This window comes from Artemia franciscana, chromosome 4, assembly GCF_032884065.1.
Source record: "Artemia franciscana chromosome 4, ASM3288406v1, whole genome shotgun sequence".
In the NCBI taxonomy this organism is placed as follows: Eukaryota; Metazoa; Arthropoda; class Branchiopoda; order Anostraca; family Artemiidae; genus Artemia; species Artemia franciscana.
In genome coordinates this window covers 26869240-26892677 of record NC_088866.1, presented here as the reverse complement: position 1 = coordinate 26892677, position 23438 = coordinate 26869240, and the positions used below count along the sequence as shown (strand labels likewise).

The following is a 23438-nucleotide window of genomic DNA, read 5'->3' as shown; positions in this document are numbered from 1 at the left end:
ATTACAGACTGGGACACCGGGACACAGGGAAACAACAACAACGGGGACGACGGGGGCACAGGGGATATATAAATGACGACGGGGACACAGGGAATGTTCGATTAGCAATCACCAACAACAAAGCTCAAGGGCAATCATTAGAATAATGAGGTATAGATCTGAATACAGATTATTTTTCCCATAGACAATTATATGTTTCATGTTCAAGAGTCGGTAAACCTGACAATCTATTTATATACACAGACAATGGGACATCCAAGAATGTTGTATATTCGCAAGTTTTACGTAGTTAAAAATATATGTATATCTATATATCTATATTCACAGGTGGGACACAGGGACACAACTACAATGGCACGTAACTAATATGGCGCGTAACGACTTACGCGCGCGGGGGGGCTTGGGGGGGGGGGCGAAGCGCCCCCACCAACTAGGTGTTGGGGTGGCGCGAAGCGCCACCCCAACAGCTAGTATATATATATATATATATATATATATATATATATATATATATATCTATATATATAAAAATAAGTTGTCTGTGGATGGATGGATGTGTCAGGTGACGTCACCTGAAAAAACTGGATTAGGTGACGTCAAAACTGAAAAAACTAAAAAAAGGCAAAAACTACAAAAAAAACTAAAAACTAATAAAAAAAATAAAAAAGCTAAAAAACTAAAAAAACTATAAAGGTAAAAACCAATAAAAAACTAAAAAAAAAACTGAAAAAACTAAAAAAAAGGCAAAAACTACAAAAAAAAACTAAAAACTAATAAAAAAAGTAAAAAAGCTAAAAAACTAAAAAAACTAAAAAAACTAAAAAAAGGTAAAAAACTAAAAAAAATAAAAAATAAAAAAAAACTAAAAAAAAGGAAAAAACTGAAAAATAAGCTAAAATAAAGGTAAAAACCAATAAAAAACTAAAAAAAAAAGGAAAAAACTAATAAATGACGACACTCAAAGAGAAAGCAACCAGGACAAAAGGAATGTTCGATTAGCAATCAACAAAGCACCGGGACACAGGGAGTATAAATGACGACCAGGACATAAGTAAAAAAAAAAAAACTATCTATATATATAAAAATAAGTTGTCTGTGGATCTGTGGATCGTGGATCAGGTGACGTCACCTGAAAAAACTGGATCAGGTGACGTCAAAACTGAAAAAACTAAAAAAAGGCAAAAACTACAAAAAAAACTAAAAACTAATAAAAAAAATAAAAAAGGTAAAAAACTAAAAAAACTAAAAAAAGGCAAAAACTACAAAAAAAACTAAAAACTAATAAAAAAGCTAAAAAACTAAAAAAACTAAAAAAAAGGCAAAAACTACAAAAAAACTAAAAACTAATAAAAAAAATAAAAAAGCTAAAAAACTAAAAAAACTAAAAAAACTAAAAAAAGGTAAAAAACTAAAAAAACTAAAAACTAAAAAAAAACTAAAAAAGGTAAAAACTAAAAGAACTAAAAAAGAAAAAAATAAATGACGACACTCAAAGAGAAAGCGACCAGGACAAAAGGAATGTTCGATTAGCAATCAACAAAGCACCGGGACACAGGGAGTATAAATGACGACCAGGACACAAGTAAAAAAAAAAAATTAACAAAACTAAAAAGAAGGTAAAAACTACAAAAAAACTAAAAAGAAAAAAAAAACTAAAAACTAATAAAAAAACTAAAAAATCTAAAAATCTAAATAAACTAAAAAAGAAAAAAAAGGAAAAAAATAAAGGAGAAAAACAAAACTAAAAAACGAATGTATATACAGACCGGTACACCGGGATACAAATGACGACCGGGACACAGGGAATATAAATAACGACCGGGACACAGGGACACAACTACAACGGGGACACCGGGGGAAACAGGGGGATATAAATGACGACCGGGACAAAAAAACTAAAAAGAAAAAAAAACTAAAAACTAATAAAAAAAACTAAAAAATCTAAAAATCTAAATAAGCTAAAAAAGAAAAAAAAAAGGAAAAAAATAAAGGAGAAAAACAAAACTAAAAAACGAATGTATATACAGACCGGGACACCGGGATACAAATGATGACCGGGACCCGGGACACAGGGAATATAAATGACGACCGGGACACAGGGACACAACTACAACGGGGACACCGGGGGAAACAGGGGGATGTAAATGACGACCGGGACACCGGGACAGGGAATGGTCGATTAGCAATCACCATCAACAAAGCTCAAGGGCAATCATTAGAATCATGAGGTATAGATCTGAATACAGATTGTTTTCCCATGGACCATTATATGTTGCATGTTCAAGAGTCGGTAAACCTGACAATCTATTTATATGCAAAGACAATGGGACAGCAAAGAATGTTGTATATTCGCAAGTTTTACGTAGTTAAAACCATATATATATATCTATCTATATTCACAGGTGGGACATAGGGACACAACTACAATGGCGCGTAACTATTATGGCGCGTAACGACTTACGCGCGCGGGGGGGCTTGGGGGGGGCGCGAAGCGCCCCCACCAACTAGGTGTTGGGGTGGCGCGAAGCGCCACCCCAACAGCTAGTATATATATATATGTGTTTTCTTTTTAGTTTTTTTGTAGTTTTTACCTTTTTTAGTTTTTTTTCTTCTTTTGTATTAATGCTAAAGCCAAGGTTCAAACCTGGAGCCTCTCGGACCTAGAACCTGAAACATAACGCTTTACCAACTCAGCTACTTCGGATTGAATACATTCGTTTTGAGCAGCATCCTCGGGTGTTGCCGTTGTAGGTTCTTCAGTCATTTTACAATTAGAAATTTCTCTTTCAACGGTCTTCTTACAATTAAAAATTTGTTTTTGAACGATATTCTTAAATACCTGTGTCCCGGTCGTTATTTATATTCCCTCTGTCCCGGTCGTCATTTGTGTCCCGGTCTGTAATTTCTCTTTGAGTGTTTTTTCTTTTTAGTATTTTTTAGTTTTTTGCATTTTTTCTTTTTTCAGTTTTCTTTTTCTTCTTTATTTTTCAGCTTCACTATGAAATACATATCGCCGAACCTTTGAAGCGCCACCCCAACACCTAGTTAGTGGGGCGCTTCGCCCCCCCCCCCCAAGCCCCCCCACGCGCGTAAGTCGTTACGCGCCATATTAGTTACGCGCCATTGTAGTTGTGTCCCTGTGTCCCACCTGTGAATATAGATAGATTTATATATGTGTTTCAAACTACGTAAAAATTGCGAATATACAACATTCTTGGCTTTCCCACTACTGGGAGCTTTCCGTTTCCAATTGCCAGCAATTGATCTGAAAATGTTTGACCAGAGTCATCGTTAAACAGACAGACAACTTATTTATATATATATAGAAGATATATATATATATATATATATATATATATATATATATATATATATATATATATATATATATATATATATATATATATATATGTATATGTATAAATATATATATATACATTTTCTTTTTAGTTTTTTTGTAGTTTTTACCTTTTTTAGTTTTTTTCTTCTTTTATATTAATGCTAAAGCCAAGGTTCAAACCTGGAGCCTCTCGGACCTAGAACCTGAAACATAACGCTTTACCAACTCAGCTACTTCGGCTTGAATACATTCGTTTTCAGCAGCTTCCTCGGGTGTTGCCATTGTAGGTTCTTCAGTCATTTTACAATTAGAAATTTCTCTTTCAACGGTCTTCTTACAATGAAAAATTTGTCTTTGAACGATATTCTTAAATACCTGTGTCCTGGTCGTCATTTATATTCCCTGTGTCCCGGTCGTCATTTGTGTCCCGGTATCCCAGTCTGTAATTTCTCTTTGAGTGTCCCAGTCGTTATTTATATTCCCTCTGTCCCGGTCGTCATTTGTGTCCCGGTCTGTAATTTCTCTTTGAGTGTTTTTTCTTTTTAGTATTTTTTAGTTTTTTACATTTTTTCTTTTTTCAGTTTTCTTTTTCTTCTTTATTTTTCAGCTTCACTATGAAATACATATCGCCGAACCTTTGTTTTTTTAACTAAAATCTGGTAGGCATTGATGACCTTATCCAAGTCAAAATCCCAAACCCAATCATCATCGCTATCATTTTCAGTTTTGATATGTTTTGACTCTCGCTGTCCAGGTGGATCTTCATCTAATTGCGCGGTTTTGCGTTCTTTAGCCTCAAGCCTGTTTCCTTGCTGTTCTTTTGATTCCTCAGCACGCTTTCTTTTCTGACTTTCTCTATCAGCAGCAAGTTTTTTGGCATAGACTCTTTGAGCATCTTCATTGGCTTTTGCCATTGTAAGTTCATCAGTCATTTTAAACTTAAACATTAATAGATTTCTGCGTGAACATATATGTCTTAAATATCTTTAATGACGTCACCGTCATAGCAAAAATGACGACAACTAACTTCATGACGTCAGCCGACACAGAAACATGACGTCACCTGATCCACAGACAGACAACTTATTTTTATATATATAGATAGATATATAGATATACAGATTTCTCCATGTTTCCTTTTTTAAAGGTTTTATACGTGGATAACTTATTTAGAAAAATTTATCCGTCAACAAAAGTAAGAAGGGAAGCATAGAAGGGCAAAAATTAAAAAAGTAAAATCGAATAAGAATAATTTTCAGCCAATGAAAATTACTCACGTTTGGTTTTGTCTTTTTGCTTGCTTTATTTTTTCAGCCTATTTTTTTTCGTGCAATTTGTATAGCCAGTGTAGTCTCATAGTCTATATCCATCGCTAAGTAGGTTTTGGGTTATAAGTCTGCAAACCAAGATAAGAATATTGGAAGGTACAGTAATGACAGTAGTCAAATATGGCTCTGAAGCATGGGCGCTCCGAAAAGCGGATGAAAATTTATTAGATGTTTTCCAGAGCAAATTGCCTACGGATTGTTCTGGGTACCCGGCTGACTGACCTTATTTCATACAGTAGACTGTGCGAAAAATGTGGTTCAATTATAATGAAAGAAAGATCGAGATGGCTAGGGCACGTTCTTCGGATGAAGGACAACAGATTGCCGAAGATTATTCATTTTGGCCAACCATATAGGGCAAAGTGGAAAGCTTTGCCCTGCTGTGAGTTGTTAGGAATTTCATAAAACCTTTTATCCAGTCCTTTTTGTTTTTAATCGCTATCAAAGTCAAACACACTCATTTCTAATGCAAGTTCTGTGTCTTCCTTTTTCTTTGTTTAGAAAAAGCTCGATCCATTTTTTTTTAATGTTTCTGCCTTTAAAAAAAAATGCCTGGTTATGTTTCATTCTAGTACTTCAACATCGTGCGAACACCACCCAATTCATTTCCAGAAAGGACATTTTGTCCTGCTTTTTATTGGTGTTAGCTTTACATTTATAAGATTTTTTCGCTCTATTTAGATCACTACACCTATTGGGAAGAGTTAAGTGACTTTATTGTGCATCTTCGTCTTCTTTGTCATTTCCTCTTTATAAGATTGAGAAGGCAGTGTCAACAAAAGAGTTTAATGAAATTACAAATGACTTCCAAGCCCATGGCAAGGGCTATATAGACGTCTATGGGGAAAAGCCATAGTGTGTAGTTGAAAGGTTAACCTTTATTCATTGTAATTTCTTGATATAATATTTGCTCGTAATCCATGGGCATGTACGGAATCTGCAAAAGGATCTATCTCATTTCAGGGGACAGAAGATCAGCTAAGCGAAGGAAATTACACAGGCTTTCAACTATTTGGCAAAACCAAGCTTTTCTTCTATCTCTTTTATCCGGGTGCTATTTTTTTCCTTGATTTGAAGAATGTGTCAACAATTGTTCTGTAAGGTTATAAATACAGCTTCCACCCACGTCACGGAGAGGGTTATAATGAGCATCCAAAAAAGGAAAAAAGAACTTATTGCTTAGTCCAGGTGCAAAAAATCATCGAACGTTTTTTTGAATGCTCATAATAGCCATTTAGCTGTCTCTGAGATCACTAGATATTATTAATTAAAAAAAAAGTTTTCCCGATGGAAGTAAAGAGCGATGTTGAAACTTCAAACAAATAAAAATTATCACTTCCCAGCCTATCTGACATATATCAATAAAATTAGTACAAATAAATCAACTGGTAATACTTCCCTATGTTTGTAGGATTACAGATAACTAGCGCTTTACCGAAAACACAAAGCAATATAGGAGTTTTGGTACGGTAAATGTAACTCATCTAAGGAGACTTCAAACAGTGCAAAAATAAAGCATTTTTAGATTATTGCTTTATATATTTTTTTTTTTTCGTTTAATTTGGCATCACCTCTGCACGATGAGCTCAGTTTGACTTTAGTTTTGTCGATTGACTGTCGTTTTGGACCTGAAAGGATATTTCATGATTTTTTATATATAAATTCGAAGCGAAGGAATCTTATTAGTATTAAGACTACGTACTCGCTTTATAATTTGCACCACAACTTGAAATTCTCCGTTTTTTGGAGAGAAATAACTAGATTTCCAGAGTTCATATTACGGTTGATATGTTCTTCATTTTGAGCAGTACTGGATGAAACCAAGATGTTACCAGATAACTCAATCCATTATTTTGTATGTTGTTTAGTAAATTTAAACATATTAATATTATGCCTAAATTTTTTAGATAATTTTAATTGTATACTGAAAGATACTGATATTACAGCTCCTACAAGACTATGAAAAGCGTTATAGATTAGTTTGTTGTTGTGAGGCTACGTATTTACTTTTGAATCCTAAATCAATATTTTTGTCTTTTATACTTGGCTTTTGTGTCAAACAGTTCGTGGTAACGAACTGTAGTAAGGAGCGACCCGGCTCAATAGTAAACGAAACTCTAAAAAACGGAATTTCGATACTAAAAGATATATCAAAAGAATCGGATTTTTATGCTGATTTTAAATATATAAGTTTCATCAAATTTAGTCTTTGTCATCAAAAGTTACGAGCCTGAGAAAATTTGGCTTATTTTGGAAAATAGGGGATAACACCCCCTAAAAGTCATAGGATCTTAACGAAAATTACACCATCGCATTCACCGCATCAGAGAACACTATAGAAAAAATTCCAAGCTCCAATCTACAAAAATGTGGAATTTCGCATTTTTTGCCAGAAGACAAATCACGCGTGCGTGTTTATTTATTTTTTTTTTTTTCCCAGGGGTCATCGTATCGACCAAGTGGTCCTAGAGTGTTGCAAGAGGGCTCATTCTAACGGAAATGAAAAGTTCTAGTGCCCTTTTTAAGTGACCAAAAAAATTGGAGGGCACCAAGGCCCCCTCCCACGCTCATTTTTTTCCTAAAGTCAACGGATCAAAATTTTGAGATGGCCATTTTGTTCTGCATAGTCGAAAACCATAATAACTATGACTTTCGGGATGACTTACCCCCCACAGTCCCTGGGGGAGGGGCTGCAAGTTACAAACTTTGACCAATGTTTACATACAGTAATGGTTACTGGGAAGTGTACCGACGTTATCAGGGGGATTTTTTTGGTTTGGGTGTGGGGTTCAGGGGAGGGGGCTATATGGGAGGATCTTTCCTTGGAGGAGTATTTCATGGGGGAAGAGAAATTCAATGAAAAGGGCGCAGGACTTTCTAGCATTACTATAAAAAAACAATGAAAATATAAACATGAAAAAGTTTTTTCAATTGTAAGTAAGGAGAATCATTAAAACTTAAAACGAACAGAGATTATTACGCATATGAAGGGTTCTAAAAATAATTTAGCATAAAGAGCGAGGTATTTAGGAGGAGAAAAATACTTCGTTCTTTATGCTAAAAAATTTTTAAATAATTTTAACTATTTATTCTACGGCCTTTCTGATTCAGGGGTCATTCTTAAAGAATTGGGATAAAACGTAACGTAAGTTACGTAAGTTATGTACGTTTGTTACGTAAGTTAATTCTTAAGTTACGTTTTTTTTTACTAATAAAAACGTTCGTTAAAAATTAAAAGATCTAGTTGCCTTTTTGAGTAACCGAAAAATTGGAGGGCAATTAGACCTCCTTCCCCACCCCTTATTTCTCAAAATCGTCTGATCAAAACTAAGAGAAAGCCATTTAGCCAAAAAAAGAATTAATATGCAAATTTCATTTTAGTAATTTATGTACGGAGAGCCAAAATCAGACATGCATTAATTCAAAAACTTTCAGAAATTAAATAAAAAAAAACAAGTTTTTTTTAATGAAAGTAAGGAGCGACATTAAAACTTAAAACGAACAGAAATTACTCCGTATATGAAAGGGGCTTATCCTCCTCGACACCCCGCTCCTTGCGCTAAAGTTTGATTCTTTCTCGCAACTCTACTTTTTAAAACAATAAAAAACTTTAGCGTAAGGAGCGGGGTGTCGAGGAGGAAAAGCCCCTTTCATATACGGAGTAATTTCTGTTCGTTTTAAGTTTTAATGTCGCTCCTTACTTTCATTAAAAAAAACTTGTTTTTTTTTATTTAATTTTCAGTAAAGATCTAGCTTTCTGTAATCCTACAAACAAAGGAAAATATCACCAGTTGATTTATTTGCACTAGTTTTATTGATCAACTCCGCCTGTTTTGTGGTGCACAATATGTGTACCGCACCGGCCAGTCCCAGGCCTGTACAAAGGAGGAGGGTTGGGCAATGGACTTCCAATCTGTTCCCGAGAGCCAGGGGAGAACCCTGGGGAAAAATCGACGAAGAACGCATGCCCCCGGACGCGTTTTTTTGAAAGCGATTAATACCCTAAAATTTGGATTCTGGAATGTTCGGACTATGTTTGACTAAGTACTCCATGAGATGAGAAAGTACCAGTTAGATGTCTTGGTATTACCCCATGTAAGGTGGACTGGATCTGGAGAGAAACAACTCGACAGTCAATAGACGATTCTCTACATTGACCCCAAAATTAGGCAAAAAAAAGGAGTTGTACTCATGATGACGAGGGAAACCTCAAGATCTCTCTTAAAAAGGACCCCCATCTCGTCAAAAATACTCGTTGCACGTATCTTTGAAGATAAAGGCCACTTCTACGTTACGATAGCAGGTCGGTTTACAAGATCATCGGGAAGAGGAAGGCCAGTCCGGTGAAGGATGAGAATGACGTGCTGATAATAGGGTCCGAAGAGAAGAAGGAGATATGGGCGAAAAACACACTTTGACAAAATCCTAAACAGGCCACGACCAGAAGAGTCAGTTTCTATCCCCGAAACCTCAGGGATACTGCTGGGTACCACCACCGAGCCTCTTACCGAAGATAGAATATTAAAGGCAGTCAAAAAGTTGAAAAATGGGAGGTCACCAGGAGACGACCAAATCAAAGCAGATATGCTGAAATTCTCTATGACTACTCTTGTCTCCTATTGGAAAGATTTGTTCAAAATCATCTGATAGCCAAAGTACCCTCAGACCGGCGCCACAGCACGCTCGTAAAGCTGTTTAATAGGGGTGGCGCTACCCTATGCAATACTGACGTGGCATTAGCCTACTTTCCATCCCTGGTGAACTGCTGTTCCGCATTATTCTAGCCCATATCAATACCACCTCGACGAACGACATGGCTTTCGCCCAAATTGCTCTTGCACCAACCTGATTTTCACCTTGCGAATGCTCACATAGAAGAGCTGTGAATAGCACAACAAGCCATATATGATTTTCATAGATTTTGAAAAGGCCTTCGACTCTTTGGATCGCCTGTCACTTTGGAAGCTTCTCCGTCATTACGGTATCCCTGACATCATAGTTAAGCTCATTATGGCCATGTATGAGGATACAACCAGCTGCGTAAGGACTTCAGAGGGGAAATCACATAAATTTCCAATCCTTTCCGGGGTGAAACAAGACTGTGTCTTATCGGCACTACTGTTTGCATTGGTCATCGACTATAAATTGCGGAGCATCGAGTCAACTGGGCTACGCCTAAATGATCACCTGCTAAGGACCTAGATTTTGCTGATAACATTGCAATACTCGAAACCTGCTAAACACGACACCAGGAATTACTCTCGAATATTCAACAAAAAGCAGGTGGATTCGGGCTCAATGTTAATGCCAGTAAAACCAAAGGAATGGCAACAAGCGACTCACCCATGAAAATCAAATGCGGTAACAACGATGTAGAACAGGTAGCCAACTTCAAATAACTTAGCAGCACCGCTGAAAATACAGGATCCACAGCCAAAGAAGTCATTGCCCAAAATGGTCAGACTAACAGCACCTTCCAATAGGCTTAATAAAGTATGGAGATGGAGTACTTTCTCTCTAAGGCTCAAACTCCGCCTTTTCAACAGTAACATCCTTCCTGTCCTGCTCTACGCATTGGAAACTTGGCTTCTCAACCAAGACCAAGAGAGGAGAATCCAGTCCTTTGAGAACGCTTGTCTTTGGAGGCTGCTTGGTATTCACTGGACCCAGAAAGTCACAAACGCACATATAAGGAACATCACGGACCAGCCATCCCTCACTGAAACCATACGAAAACGCAGATAGAGCTACCTAGGTCACGTAATACGTATGGACGACACCAGAATCCCCAAGCAAGCATTCTTTTGGCTACCTGAAGGCACCCACCGCAGTGGATGACCCAAAAATAACGCTCCGTCGTACCATCAACAGCGACATGCGCCAACTTCATGCCTCCCTACAACCAGAATGGGAAGATATTATCGATGTTGGCGGTTACAGAGACGATTGGAGACTCTTCTCAGACGCCTTCGGTGCCTCTGAAGATACAGGAAGATCTAAGGTCTTAGGTAAGGTAAGGTTTATTGATATATGTTAAATAGGCTGGGAAGTAACAATTTTTGTTAATTTTAAGTTTCAACTTCGCTCTTTACTTCCCTCGGCAAAACTTTGTTTTTTTTTTTTAATTAGTTTTTGCTCTTCTTTGATTAAATTTAATTTAGAAGCAACACTGCCATGATCTTTTTTATTTATACAGGATAATTTCTGTCCGTCTTATGTTTTACTATTGCTCCTTAGTTTCAGTTGAAAACTAATTCTTTTATATAATTTCTAATCACATCCAATCTAGGGGAGATAAAACACCTCTGCCCTTGTTAAGGAGCTCAACGAAGAAGCCGCACAAGAACTGAAGGAAAAGATAAGTTTAAGAGTGGAAAGAAAAATCAAAACATAGTGTCATTTCTGTTTGTATTTTTTTTTTTTTAAGAAGAAATAGATCTTTAATTCTTGGTTAAAAAAAAAAAATCAAATTTAGTAGCACTTAAGAAAGTAGGCCTAGGCGAGTAGCTTCGATGAAAAAAGATTTTAAATTTGCTAATGCCCTCTTTAATTGACCGAAAAGATTGAAGGGCAACTAGCACCCACCCCAAGGCCCCCTCCTCCACAGTCGGCCTATAAAAATTTCGAGATAGCCATTTTGTTTAACATAATTCAAGGGTCCAACAAATATGGTTTTGATGATGATATGACCCTCCATAGTCCTTGGGAAGGGTTGTACGTGTTATCGGGCCCATTAGTGTATCGGTATCCTGTGTTTTTTTTTCAGTCATTTTCTAAACTAATTTTTAAAAGAATTTCCCGGGAAAAAATTGTTTTTGTTAAAACATCTTTTTCGGACTTTCGATTCATTTCACACACTGGATAACCGTCATAACAATCCAAAAGATAAAAAAGAACACGAAAAAAAATCAACAAAAGATAAAGTAAAATCAGAACTGGAAGTCGAAACGTATAGAAGAACAAGAAACGCTAAACAGCTGAGTATTTGTTCATACATTGTGTCATTGAACAACCATCAAAGATAATGTGAAGGATAAAAAAGCAGAACTAATACCAACTACAGAAAAATTTAGGATTTTGGAGGGGCTCTTCCCCCACGTATCCCTTGTCCCGTGCACGTCCCTTGTCTTAGTGTTTTCTTTAAAATAAAAAAAGCATCAGTATTTTACCCTTTATTAACCTTTATTATTATTCATTGGTTTTACTTGATTGTGTACATTTACATTGATAAGACCAAGACCAATATGAGCAATAAAATATATTTCCATGAAATAAGACCATGTCGATAACATCTAGGCATTCGAAAATAGTTTAAAGCTCTCTGCACTTACGGCATGGAAAACGATTATCCAACGACGCTGCTATGCATAGCTTACAATTTCTTCCTGTTAGCCATTACGATTTTGAGACGAGTTGAAAAAGGTTGAAAGAATGCCGAAGAAAGTTACAAAGGGAAAATTTAATGCCGGTGAAAAAAAGCACCGGCGGAAAAGGCGACAAGAATCATTTGCAATATATGTTCATAAGGTTTTAAAACAAGTTCATCCTGAAACTGGAATATCATCCAGAGCTATGTCTGTCATGAACAGTTTGATGTTTGATGTTTTTGAACGGATTGCAACAAGTGCCTCAGAGTTGAACCATCACACGAATAGTAAGACTGTTACGTCTCGTGACATACAGACCTCGGTAAGATTGAACTTACCAGGTGAACTATGCAAGCATGCTGTTAGTGAGGGCACTAAAGCTGTCACCAAATACATGAGCTCAGCTAGGTAAGTTTAGGCCTATTATTATGTAAGGCTAATTTGATGCCTTTTTAAGTACCGTTAACATCAAAATGAAAATATTTTTAGTGTCCTGGACTGATTTTTCAGTCTTTCAGTTCAGGAATGAGTATTCATTCCTGAAGCTTTATTTATGAAGAGCTTTACTTCTTTAAAAACAATGTAAGCTCCAGTCTTCAAAAGATACGTGCTGGGGAAATTTTTTTACATTGTTCTGAAAAAAGTCCCCTGTAGGATGAGGATATGAAGGAAATCGAAGCGCGAAGACAAATTTAGAAATTATTTGTTAGGGTGCATTTCATTTACGGATGTAAAAGAGTGAATCTCTTCTTGCTTAGTTTTCATTATATTAAACGTCTAATATACAACAAACATCAAAATTGAAAATTTCAAAAAAAATTAAAAGATAGAAATTTCTGTGTTTTGGAATCAGGATCCTTGGTATTATTCTAAAAATTTATGAGATACTGAAAATTTGCGCAATTTTCCGAAGAGACAATGTGAAGTTCTATCATTGTTCAAAGTTATTTGATTTCTAAAAAGTTTGGTTTTGAGGCTATGCAGAACAAATTTTGTATTCGAACAAAATCGATGTTAGCTCTACTTCCTAAAAGATAAAGGGCTGTCCATCTGTGCTGGAAAAAATTCGCTATTTCCTAGAAACAAGTCACCTCTATGATAAAAAAATTTGATGCATCATCACAAAATGATAAGTTGACAAAGGAAATTTGTATGCAAGAAAGCTGGTAAAATTCTTGTTAATCGACTTCTTGCTATCTCGGAAAGGGTTTAGGTTAGGAAAATGAAACTTTCAGGGATGGTTTTACAGGCTAAAGTATGGGTAAAATTCTAGTTAATTGACTTCTTGCTATCTCAGAAAGGGTTTAGGCTAGGAAAATGAAACTTTCAGGGATGAATCTACAGACTAAAGTATGTCCTGCGAAGGTATTTTGAAGCAACTAACTCTACACCTTCTCCCTCTAGAGGGCCCTGACCTTTGATGATCTTTAAAAATATGTGTGTTATAAAAGTGAAACCTTGCAAAATAGATCTTCTGCTTAATTAAAGTACAAGAAAATTGTTTTCCGCTTCATAACTTTGCTCAATTCCATTTTATAAGGTTTTATATGCAAATACATTTCCTAAATTTTGAAAAAAATTGATATGGCTCAAAATTCTACTCAAATAACAGGAATTGCATTTTCAAACTAAAGGCAGAGAAACAGCAACTAGTAACTGAGAATTAAGGTAAATTGTCAAAATTTCAATAGGTATGAAATAGGTACGAGTTCCTAAATTTTGTCTTAAGTAAAATGCAATGGTTTATTAGCTTAACTTCTGAGAAATTAAATACCTTTAAATACTGATAGAGCCTCATGTTTATTCGCCAATCCAAGAAAAACTTGTGCAACTGTTATAGTTATTTGGTAAAAAAATATCCTGATTTCAAAACAGGGTAATTGTTTAGTTTCGTCACAAGCTGTCTAAAATGCGTATTACTGCATATAGCAAGATTCTGATGATCGCATATTGTTTCTTTGTCATTATTAGAGAAGCGCATCCATTTTTTAGCTTTCTGAAATCCCAATCCAACGAGACTAAAAATGTGTAAAGTGGGCAAGGTTTTGAAGGCGAGGGAAATGTTGGTGTTTGACAACATGAATGAATAATGACATAAAAAAAATATGCAATAATCAGAATCTTGCTACATGCATTAATTCAAAAATAAAAAATAAAAAAAACTCACAAAAAACTGAAATATCATGCCTTCGAACTTTTGACACCACAGATTCTTCCCTTGACTACCCGCAATTTCTGGTAAAAATAGGGTCGCAATGATAAAACATCATGAAGATATCAAACAAGACTTAACTAATCAGCAAAAGGTAGGTCATGAACATCAACGAACAATTCAACCAATCACAATACAGATTTCGCTCAGCTGACCGCGGGGTTCATGGACTAATTCGCTTCACTCTATACGTAATGTTACCAAAGCAAAATTGGATGTTTGTTCTGTTTAAACGGCTGACTAGTTTAAACTCGAAAGGGAAAATGAATGATTTTGGATATACATATTAATGGATGCGTAAGTTTTTTAATTATCTTTCGACTTCCTACTATACAGAAATTACCATATTAACTGGAATTAGTATTTAAAATATAATTTCATTCATATTGAACAACCCCATCTTTTCCCTCGGCTTCAAAACCCTGCCCACTTCACCCATTTTTAGTTTGCCCCTTGAAAGAGGAGGGTCAGTAAAAGCAAGAGTGTAAAAGTTGAGTAAAAGAGTTTTGGTAGAGTAAAAGCAAACCAACCAGGGACACTTTTTAGAGCAACAATAAAGCTTTTTAGGATTTTTGCTTTTTGCTATTATTTAAAGCTTTTTATTTAAAAAGCTTTTTATTATTTAAAGCTTTTTGCTATTTTTTTCGTTTAATTTGGTACCGCTTCTACACAATGGCTCACTTCAATGACTGGCTCTCGTTTTGGTTCTGAAAAGGGCATGTCATGATTAGTGTTTAGACAAGCTCAATGTAAAGCCATCTTGATAGTATCAGGACTAAAGACTAGCTTCAGAAATTGTATCATAACTTGAATTTTACTTTTATATAGGACTAAAGACTAGCTTCAGAAATTGTATCATAACTTGAATTTTACTGTTATATAGAGAGAAATAACTGGATTTCCTGAGTTCATATTATGTCTTATTCGATCTTCATTTCGAGTCATACTACTTAAAAATAGTATGTTTGTTACAAATTAAAATTGTGTTTTACTAACTATTGGTTTTATTGCTGGCCAGACCAAAATGTTACCTGATAAATCAACCCAATATTTCTATATGCTGTTCAATGACTAAGGCTATTAAGAAAAAATTAAATTTTGTTAAGATAATTATAATTGTATACTGAGTTACTGATGTCACAACTGGTGTAAGACTATAAAAGGCCTTATAGGTTAGTTTATTGTTGTCAGGTTACGTACTCACTTTTGACTTAGATCGATATTCCTGTTTTTATGGCACTTGGTATTCACCAAATGAAATATAGCGATCGCAAATTCTGTCTGTCGATCTATCTGTCCCGGTTTTGCAAGTTTAGGCACTTCCAGATGCGCTAGGACAATGAAATTTGGCAGGTGTATCAGGGACCAGACCAGATTAAATTAGAAATAGTCATTTCCCTGATTCGACATTCTGGGGGTGGGGTGGGGGGTGGGGACGGTTAATTTGGAAAAATTAGAAAGAATGACGTATTATTAACTTACGAATGGGTAATTGGATCTTAATAAAATTTGATATTTAGATTGATATCGTGTCTCAGAGTTCTTATTTAAAATCCCGACTTGATCTGGTGACATTGGGGGGAGAGGGAAATCTAAAATCTTGGAAAACGTTGAGAGTGGAGGGGTCGGGATGAAACTTGGTGAGAAAAATAAGCACTAAGTTCTAGATACGTGACATAACCGGAATGGATCCACCCACTTTGGAGGAGTTGTGGGGGGGGGGGTTAATTCTGAAAAATTGGAAAAAATCAGGTATTTTTAACTTACGAAGGAATGATTAGATTTTAATGAAATTTGATATTTAAAAGGACCTCGTAACTCAGACCTCTTATTTAGAATCCCGTCTGGATCCAGTTTCATTGGGGGAGTTGGGAGGGGGTGGGGGGTAGAAATCTTGGAAAACGCTTAAAGCGGAAAGATCAAGATGAAATTTGGTGGGAAGAATAAGCAAAAGTACAAGATACGTGACTGACATAACCGGATCGGATCCGCTCTTTGGAGGAGTTGGGGGGGGGGGAATAATTCGGAAAAAAAGAAAAATGAGGTATTTGTAACTTACGAACGGGTGATCAAACCTTAATGAAATCTGATATTTAGAAGGATCTTGTGCTTTCAAGCTCTCAATTTAAATCCCAAACAGATCTGGTGACATTGGGGGGAGTTGGAGGGGGAAACCGGAAATTTTGGAAAACGTGAAAATTGAGGTATCTTTATCTTACGAATAGGTGATCGGATCTTAATGAAGCTTGTTATATAGAAAGATATTATGTCTCAGATGCTCCATTTTCAATTCAAATCGGATCTGGGGACACAGGGGGTTGGAGGGGGGAAACAGAAATCTTGGAAACCGGAAATCTTGGAAAACGCTTAGGGTGAAGAGATCGGGATGAAACTTGATGAGAAGAATAAGCGTAAGTTCTAGATACGTGATTGATATAACTAGAACGGATCCACTCTCTCTTGGGGGAGTTGGGAGGGATTTCCAGTGCTTTGGCGAGTTCGGTGCTTCTGGACGTGCTAGGATGATAAAAATTGGTGGGCGTGTAAGGGAGCTGCACAAATTGACTTGATAACACACGTTTTCCCGATTCGACCGTATGGGAGCTGGAGGGAAAGGAAAAATTGAAAAGAATTAGATATATTTTTAACTTACGAATGGGTGATCAGATCTTAATGAAATTTGATATTTAGAAGTACCTCGTGTCTCAGAGCTCTTATTTTGAATACCAACCGTATCCGGTAATACTGGGGGAGTTGGAGGGGGAAATGAGAAATCTTGAAAAAACGCTTAGAGTGGAAAGATCGGGATGAAACGTGGTGGGAAGAATAAGTACAAGTCCTAGATACGTTATTGACATATCAGAGCGGATTGAATCCGCTCTCAGAGTCCGATTCAGTCCGCATTCAGAGCGGACTGAATTGGGAGGGAGGATGGTTAATACGGAAAAATTAGAAAAATTGAGTTATTTTTAACTTAAGAACGGGTGACCGGATCTTTATGAAATTTGATATTTAGAGGGAACTCACGTCTCAGAGATATTATTTAATCCCGACCAGATCTGGTGACATTGGGGGGAGTTGGAGGGAAACCTGAAATGTTGGAAAACGCTTAGAGTGGAGAGATAGGGATGGAACTTGGTGGGTAGAATAAGCAAATGTCGTAAATACGTGATTGACGTAACCAGATTGGATCCGCTCCCTTTGACGGAATTAGGGTGGTGCAGTGCTTTGGTGAGTTCCGCGCTTCCGGATGTACTAGGACGAGGTCAATTGATAGGCGTTTCAGGGACCTGCACAAATTGACTTGATAAAGTTGTTTTCCCCGATTCGACCATCTGGGGGGCTGAAGGGAGAGGAAAAATTAGAAAAAATGAGGTATTTTTAACTTATGTGTGGGTGATCGGATCTTAATAAATTTTGATATTTAGAAGGACCTCTTGTCTCAGAGCTCTTATTCTAAATCCCGTCTGGCATTAAGCCCCTGATTTACCTTTTAAATCAATCTTCTGATTCTTAGAATTTTGCTAGAGCTCATGCCATATAAGCTCTTGGCTCTTCCAACCTCGTCATAGGTGCCATATGAGCTCTTAGCTCTTGTATATACTTGGCTTTTGTGTTCCCTACCCATGTTAACTTACAACAGTTATAACGCATCTGCAAACGTGGTACAGGAGCATCAAATTTATTATATACGAGATAGTTGTGTGTTGCTTTGCAACAACGAACCATGGATCACAGTTGCCGCAAAAAACAAAAACAAAAAAAAACACGAAGCCTCGGTACTGGAAATCTTTTTTTTATTTTAAGGAGAAAATGATGAAATTGTTGTCAACGAACGAATCGTGCTATTCTTTGGTTGATAAGGGAAGGGGAAAACAGCAAGGGAGCTACTCAGGGCTAAATGTGTGACCCAAAAACTGACATAATAAGCCGTCTGCTTTCCTTTTAGCAGATTTAATGTATTCAGAAAAATTTCAATGTGGTGGTTCAGCCAAATTTAGAAACGAGAGTAGATGAACCGAATTGCAATTAAGTTGTTATGCAGTAGATCGTTCGGTTAATGCTAGAAGTATGGAGGAAGACTTAAAGCAAGATACGGAACAAGTGATAAACGAAGACCCAGAAGCATAAGATATAAGGAAAAGGGTACTTCGGGCACAAAACTTCATTCATAATGAGAATCTAGTCCTTTGTATTCCTTCGACTTTGTCGAACTAATTCTTAATGGCAAAATTAATGGCTGCACTGGTAGAGGATAGATTACGTTATACCAACCAGTTTCTTATCCATTAATTTATTCTTTGATTTTGTTTAAGGGAGAAAGAGCCAGTTCCGCGTATAGGCGTCTATCGGACAAAGCCCGAGAAGCCAGTTAAGAGACCAGTCCCATCTGAAGAGCCAGAAAGGCTTAGAGAAGCAAAAGAGGCAAAGCCAAGCCCAGCTATTGGTAAGTGGGCAAGTTCGAAATAATTTTCATGCTTAAATTTCGATTCTAGTGCTCTCCCAAAGTCATATGAACACTAATTAAAAAAAAATTATGTTTAGAGTGTTTTTATGGCACTTGATATTAACCAAGTGACATATAGCAATCGCAAATTCTGTCGGTCTGTCTGTCGGTACCGGTTTTGCTACTTTAGGCACTTCCAGGTAAACTAGGACGATGACATTTGGCAGGCGTATCAGGGACCGGACCAGATTAATTTAGAAATAGTCGTTTTCCCGATTTGACCATCTAGGGGGAGTGGGGGGCCCGTTAATTCGGAAAAAATAGAACAATTGAGGTATTTTTAACTTACGAAAGGTTGATCAGATCTTAATGAAATTTAATGTTTGAAAGGATATCGTGTCTCAGAGCTGTTATTCTAAATCCTGACCGGATCTGGTGATATGGGGGGGATTTGGGAGGGGGAAACCTAAAATCTTGAAAACACTTAGAGTGGAGGGATTGGGATGAAACTTGGTGGGAAAAATAAGCACAAGTCCTAGATACAGGATTGACATAGCCGGAACAGATCCGCTCTCTTTGGGGTAGTTGGGGGGGGGGGGGTAATTCTGAAAAATTATAAAAAGAGGTATTTTTAACTTACGAACTGGTGATCGGATCTCAGTGAAATTTGATATTTAGAAGGACCTCATAACTCAGATCTCCTATTTTAAATCTCAACCGGATCCAGCGTAATGGGGGGGGGGGCAGTTAGGGGGAACCGGAAATCTTAGAAAATACTTAAAGCGGTGAGATCAGGATGAAACTGGATTGGAAGAATAAAAACCTGTCTAAGATACATGACTGACATAACCGGACCGGATCTGCTCTCTTTTGGGTAGTTGGGGGGGGGGTCATTTCTGAAAAACTACAAAATGAGGTATTTTTAACTTACGAACGGGTGATCGGATCTCAATGAAATTTGATATTTAGCAGGATATCGTGTCTCAGAGCTCGTATTTTAAATCCCGACCAGATCTGGTGACATTGGGGGGGGGACTTAAAACTTGGAAAACACTTAGAGTGGAGGGATCGGGATGAAACTTGGTGGGGAAAATAAGCACAAGTCCTAGCTACATGATTAACATAACCGGAATGGATTCGCTCTCTTTGGGGTAGTTGGGGGGGGGATTAATTCTGAAAAATAGAAAAAATGAGGTATTTTTAACTTACGAACAGGTGATCGGATCTCAATGAAATTTGATATTTAGAAGGATATCGTGTCTCAGAGCTTTTATTTTAAATCCCGGCCGGATCTAGTGACATTGGGGGTTGGGTTGGGAGGGGGAAACCTAAAATTTGGAAAACACTTAGAGTGGAGGGATCGGAACGAAACTTGGTGAGGAAAATAAGCACAAGTCCTAGATACAGGATTGACATAACCAGAACGGATCCGCTCTATTTGGGGTAGTTGGGGGGGGATTAATTCTGAAAAATTAGAAAAAATGAGGTATTTTTAACTTACGAACGGGTGATCAGATCTCAGTGAAATTTGATATTTAGAAGGATATCGTGTCACAAAGCTCTCATTTTAAGTCGTGAAACATTGGGGGAGTTTGGGGTGGGGGAACCAAAAATGATGGAAAACGCTTAGATTGGAGGGATCGGGATGAAACTTGGTGGAAAAAATAAGCAGAAGCCTTAGATACGTGATTTACATAATTGGAACGGATCCGCTATATTAGGGGGGGGGTTAATTCTGAAAAATTAGAAAAAATGACGTATTTTCAACTTACAAAGGAGTTATCGGATCTTAATGAAATTTCATATTTAGAAGGTCCTCGTAACTTAGATCTCTTATTTTAAATCTCAACCGGATCCAGCGTAATGGGGGGGGGGCAGTTGGGGGTACTGGAAATCTGAAAATACTTAAAGCGGTGAGATCAGGATGAAACTGGATGGGAAGAATAAAAACCTGTCTTAAGATACGTGACTGACATAACCGGACCGGATCTGCTCTCTTTGGTGGAGTTGGGGGGGGGGGTAATTTTGAAAATTGAGGTATTTGTAACTTACGAAAGGGTGAACAGATCTTAATGAAATTTGATATTTAGAAGGATCTTGTGCTTTAAAGCTCTAATTTTAAATTCCGACCAGATCCTGTGACATTGGGGGGGGGGGGGTGAAAATTGGGGTATTTTTATCTTACGAAGAGGTGATCAGATCTTAATGAAATTTGATATTTAGAAGGAATTCATGTCTCAGAGCTCTTATTTCAATTCCCAACCATATCTTTTGACATTTGGGGGAGTTGGAGGGGGTAAATCTTGGAAAACACTTTGAGTGGAGGAATCGGGATGAAGCTTGGTGGATAGAATAAGCAAATGTCCTTGATACGTGATTGACGGAACCGTACTGGATTCCCTCTCTTTGGGGGAGTTGGGGGGAGGGGTTCAGTGATTTGGCGAGTTTGGTGCTTCTGGACGTGCTAGGACGATGAAAATTTGTAGGCGTGTCAGGGAACTGCACAAATTGACTTGATAAAGTCTTTTTCCCAGATTCGACCATTTGGGGGGCTAAAGGGAGAGGAAAAATTAGAAAAAATTAGGTATTTATAACATACGAGTGGGTGATCGGATCTTAATGAATTTTGATATTTAGAAGGACATCGTGACTCAGAGCTCTTATTTTAAATCCGGACCTACATTAAGCCTCTTATTTTCCTTTTAAATCAATCTGTTTTTCATAGAATTTTGTTAGAGCTCATACCATATGATCTCTTGGCTCTTAGCTCTTGTTTTTTTTTTATATGTTTACTGCTCACTATACTAAATTCGTGCCCTGTATGCTGCCAAATGGCCAGCTCTATCTTGGGAAATTTGGTCGATTCCGTGTGGATAATTTGAGTTGGGCTATAAATAAATTAAGGTTTCTTTTTCTGTTAAAATACACACTTATAATTCATAAACGTCTTCAGTCTTTTTTATGGTACTTGGTATTAACCAAGTGACATATAGCGATCGCAAATTCTCTCGATCTGTCGGTCTGTCTGTCGGTCTGTCCCGGTTTTGCTACTTTAGGCATTTACAGGTAAGCTAGGACGACCATCTGGGAGGGGAGGGAGTGGGGGGATGGTTGATTCGGAGAAAAACAAAAAAATGAAGTATTTTTAACTTACGAACGGGTTATAGGATCTTAATGAAACTTGATATTTGGAAGGATATCGTTTCTCAGAGCTCTTATTTTAAATTCCGACTAGATCTTGTGATATTGGGGGGAGTCGGAGGGGTGGAACCTAAATACTTTGAAAACGCTTAGAATGGAGGGATTGGAGTAATCGGATCTTAATGAAATTTGAAGTTTGGAAGGATATCGTGTCTCAGAGCTCTTATTTTAAATCCCTACCGGATCCGGTGACATACGGGGGGGGGTTGGGGGGGGAGGGCCTAAAACCTTGGAAAACGCTTAGAGTGGAGGGATCGGGATAAAACTTGGTTGTAAAAATAATCGTAAGTCCTAGATACGTGTTTGACAGAATCGAAACGAATCCACTCTCTATGGTGGAATTGGAAGGGGGGGGGAGATTAATTCGAAAAAATGAGGTATTTTTAACTTACGAAGGAGTAATCGTATCTTAATGAAATTTGATGCTTGGAAGGATATCGTGTCTCAGAGCTGTTATTTTAAATGCCGATCGGATCCGGTGACATTGGGGGGAGTTTGGAGGGGCCTAAAATCTCGGAAAATCTCAGAAACGCTCGGAAAAAGTTTTTAAAATGCCGTTTTTCAGAGGCTTCATAGCTTCGGGCATGATATTGCAATATCATGTTAGGAAGTTCATTATGGCTAATCAAACCTGGCAAATGCACTGTGGAAAACCCTCAAGGCCCTTGCTTTTTCCTAAAATGTTCTATTTTTTTATATCTTCAAGCTATATTTACATTGAAAATTTAAAATGAGTCATTGAATCAGTTTCTAATGAAAACACCTCCATATAGGGTTTTGATAGTAGCAAGTGCCAAATAAATGGAAATAAATTGTGGGGAATAATCAGCTAAAATAAGCTCAAAATATATGACAACAAACAATTTTAAAAGGTGTAGTTGTTCTGGGAATCAACCGTCAGTCTTTTGAATATGATTGAACAAAAACTATATCAGACAAAATATATACTAAACTATAACTAAACTGTGCTATAACTATATCATAACTATAACTATAATATACTATAACTATACTATACTATAACTATAATATAACTATTCCGACAAAATCTATATCAAAACTATATAAAACTATGGCGGGCAAAAACTACATCAGAGTATGTTTTTGCTTTTTTAGTTTACAGCCAAAATAAACCAAATTAGAAAAACAAAAAGAAAAAATAAACCCCCCTGAGGTCTTGAAACTTCACAGCAACCAAAATAAAACCCTAGAAAATTGTTGTCTTCAGGTAAGAATAGACATAAGATGGGTCTAGGCAAAAAGTTTATTTTCTATGTCTTTGGTACTTTAATATTAGAAAAGCTCCATTATTGTAAATTGTGATTATTGACATTGCCTTACTACAATTGTTTAACTTAGCATTATTGCGCTGTGCACTGATGTTGTCATTGGTTTTTGCACTGATCATGCCTCGTAACGCCACAAAAATACTTTTGTTTCTGAACACTAGTAGTGCTTCGACCCAGTCAAATCACTGAAGTCATAAAATATTTATCAAATTTAAATTTTTAATAGAATTTGGATTGTTCTCCAAAATTGTTCT

At 36.9% G+C, this 23438-nt stretch overlaps 1 protein-coding gene across 2 annotated transcripts in view; it reads left to right on the top strand.

Annotated features, from left to right (window-relative positions):
- The window catches only part of LOC136026229 (proteoglycan 4-like), a 56971-nt gene that overhangs the window by 18330 nt on the left and 15203 nt on the right, over positions 1–23438 (top strand). Inside the window, exons 1-2 of one of the 2 annotated variants that reach the window (XM_065702565.1) lie at positions 12053–12443; positions 18564–18694. The exons of the other annotated variant lie outside the window; for it this stretch is intronic. Of the exons in view, the coding sequence (XP_065558637.1) occupies positions 12100–12443; positions 18564–18694 (475 nt within the window). The 5' untranslated portion in view covers positions 12053–12099. Of the gene's footprint in view, positions 1–12052; positions 12444–18563; positions 18695–23438 lie in introns of those variants that run through there. 2 annotated transcript variants of the gene reach the window in all.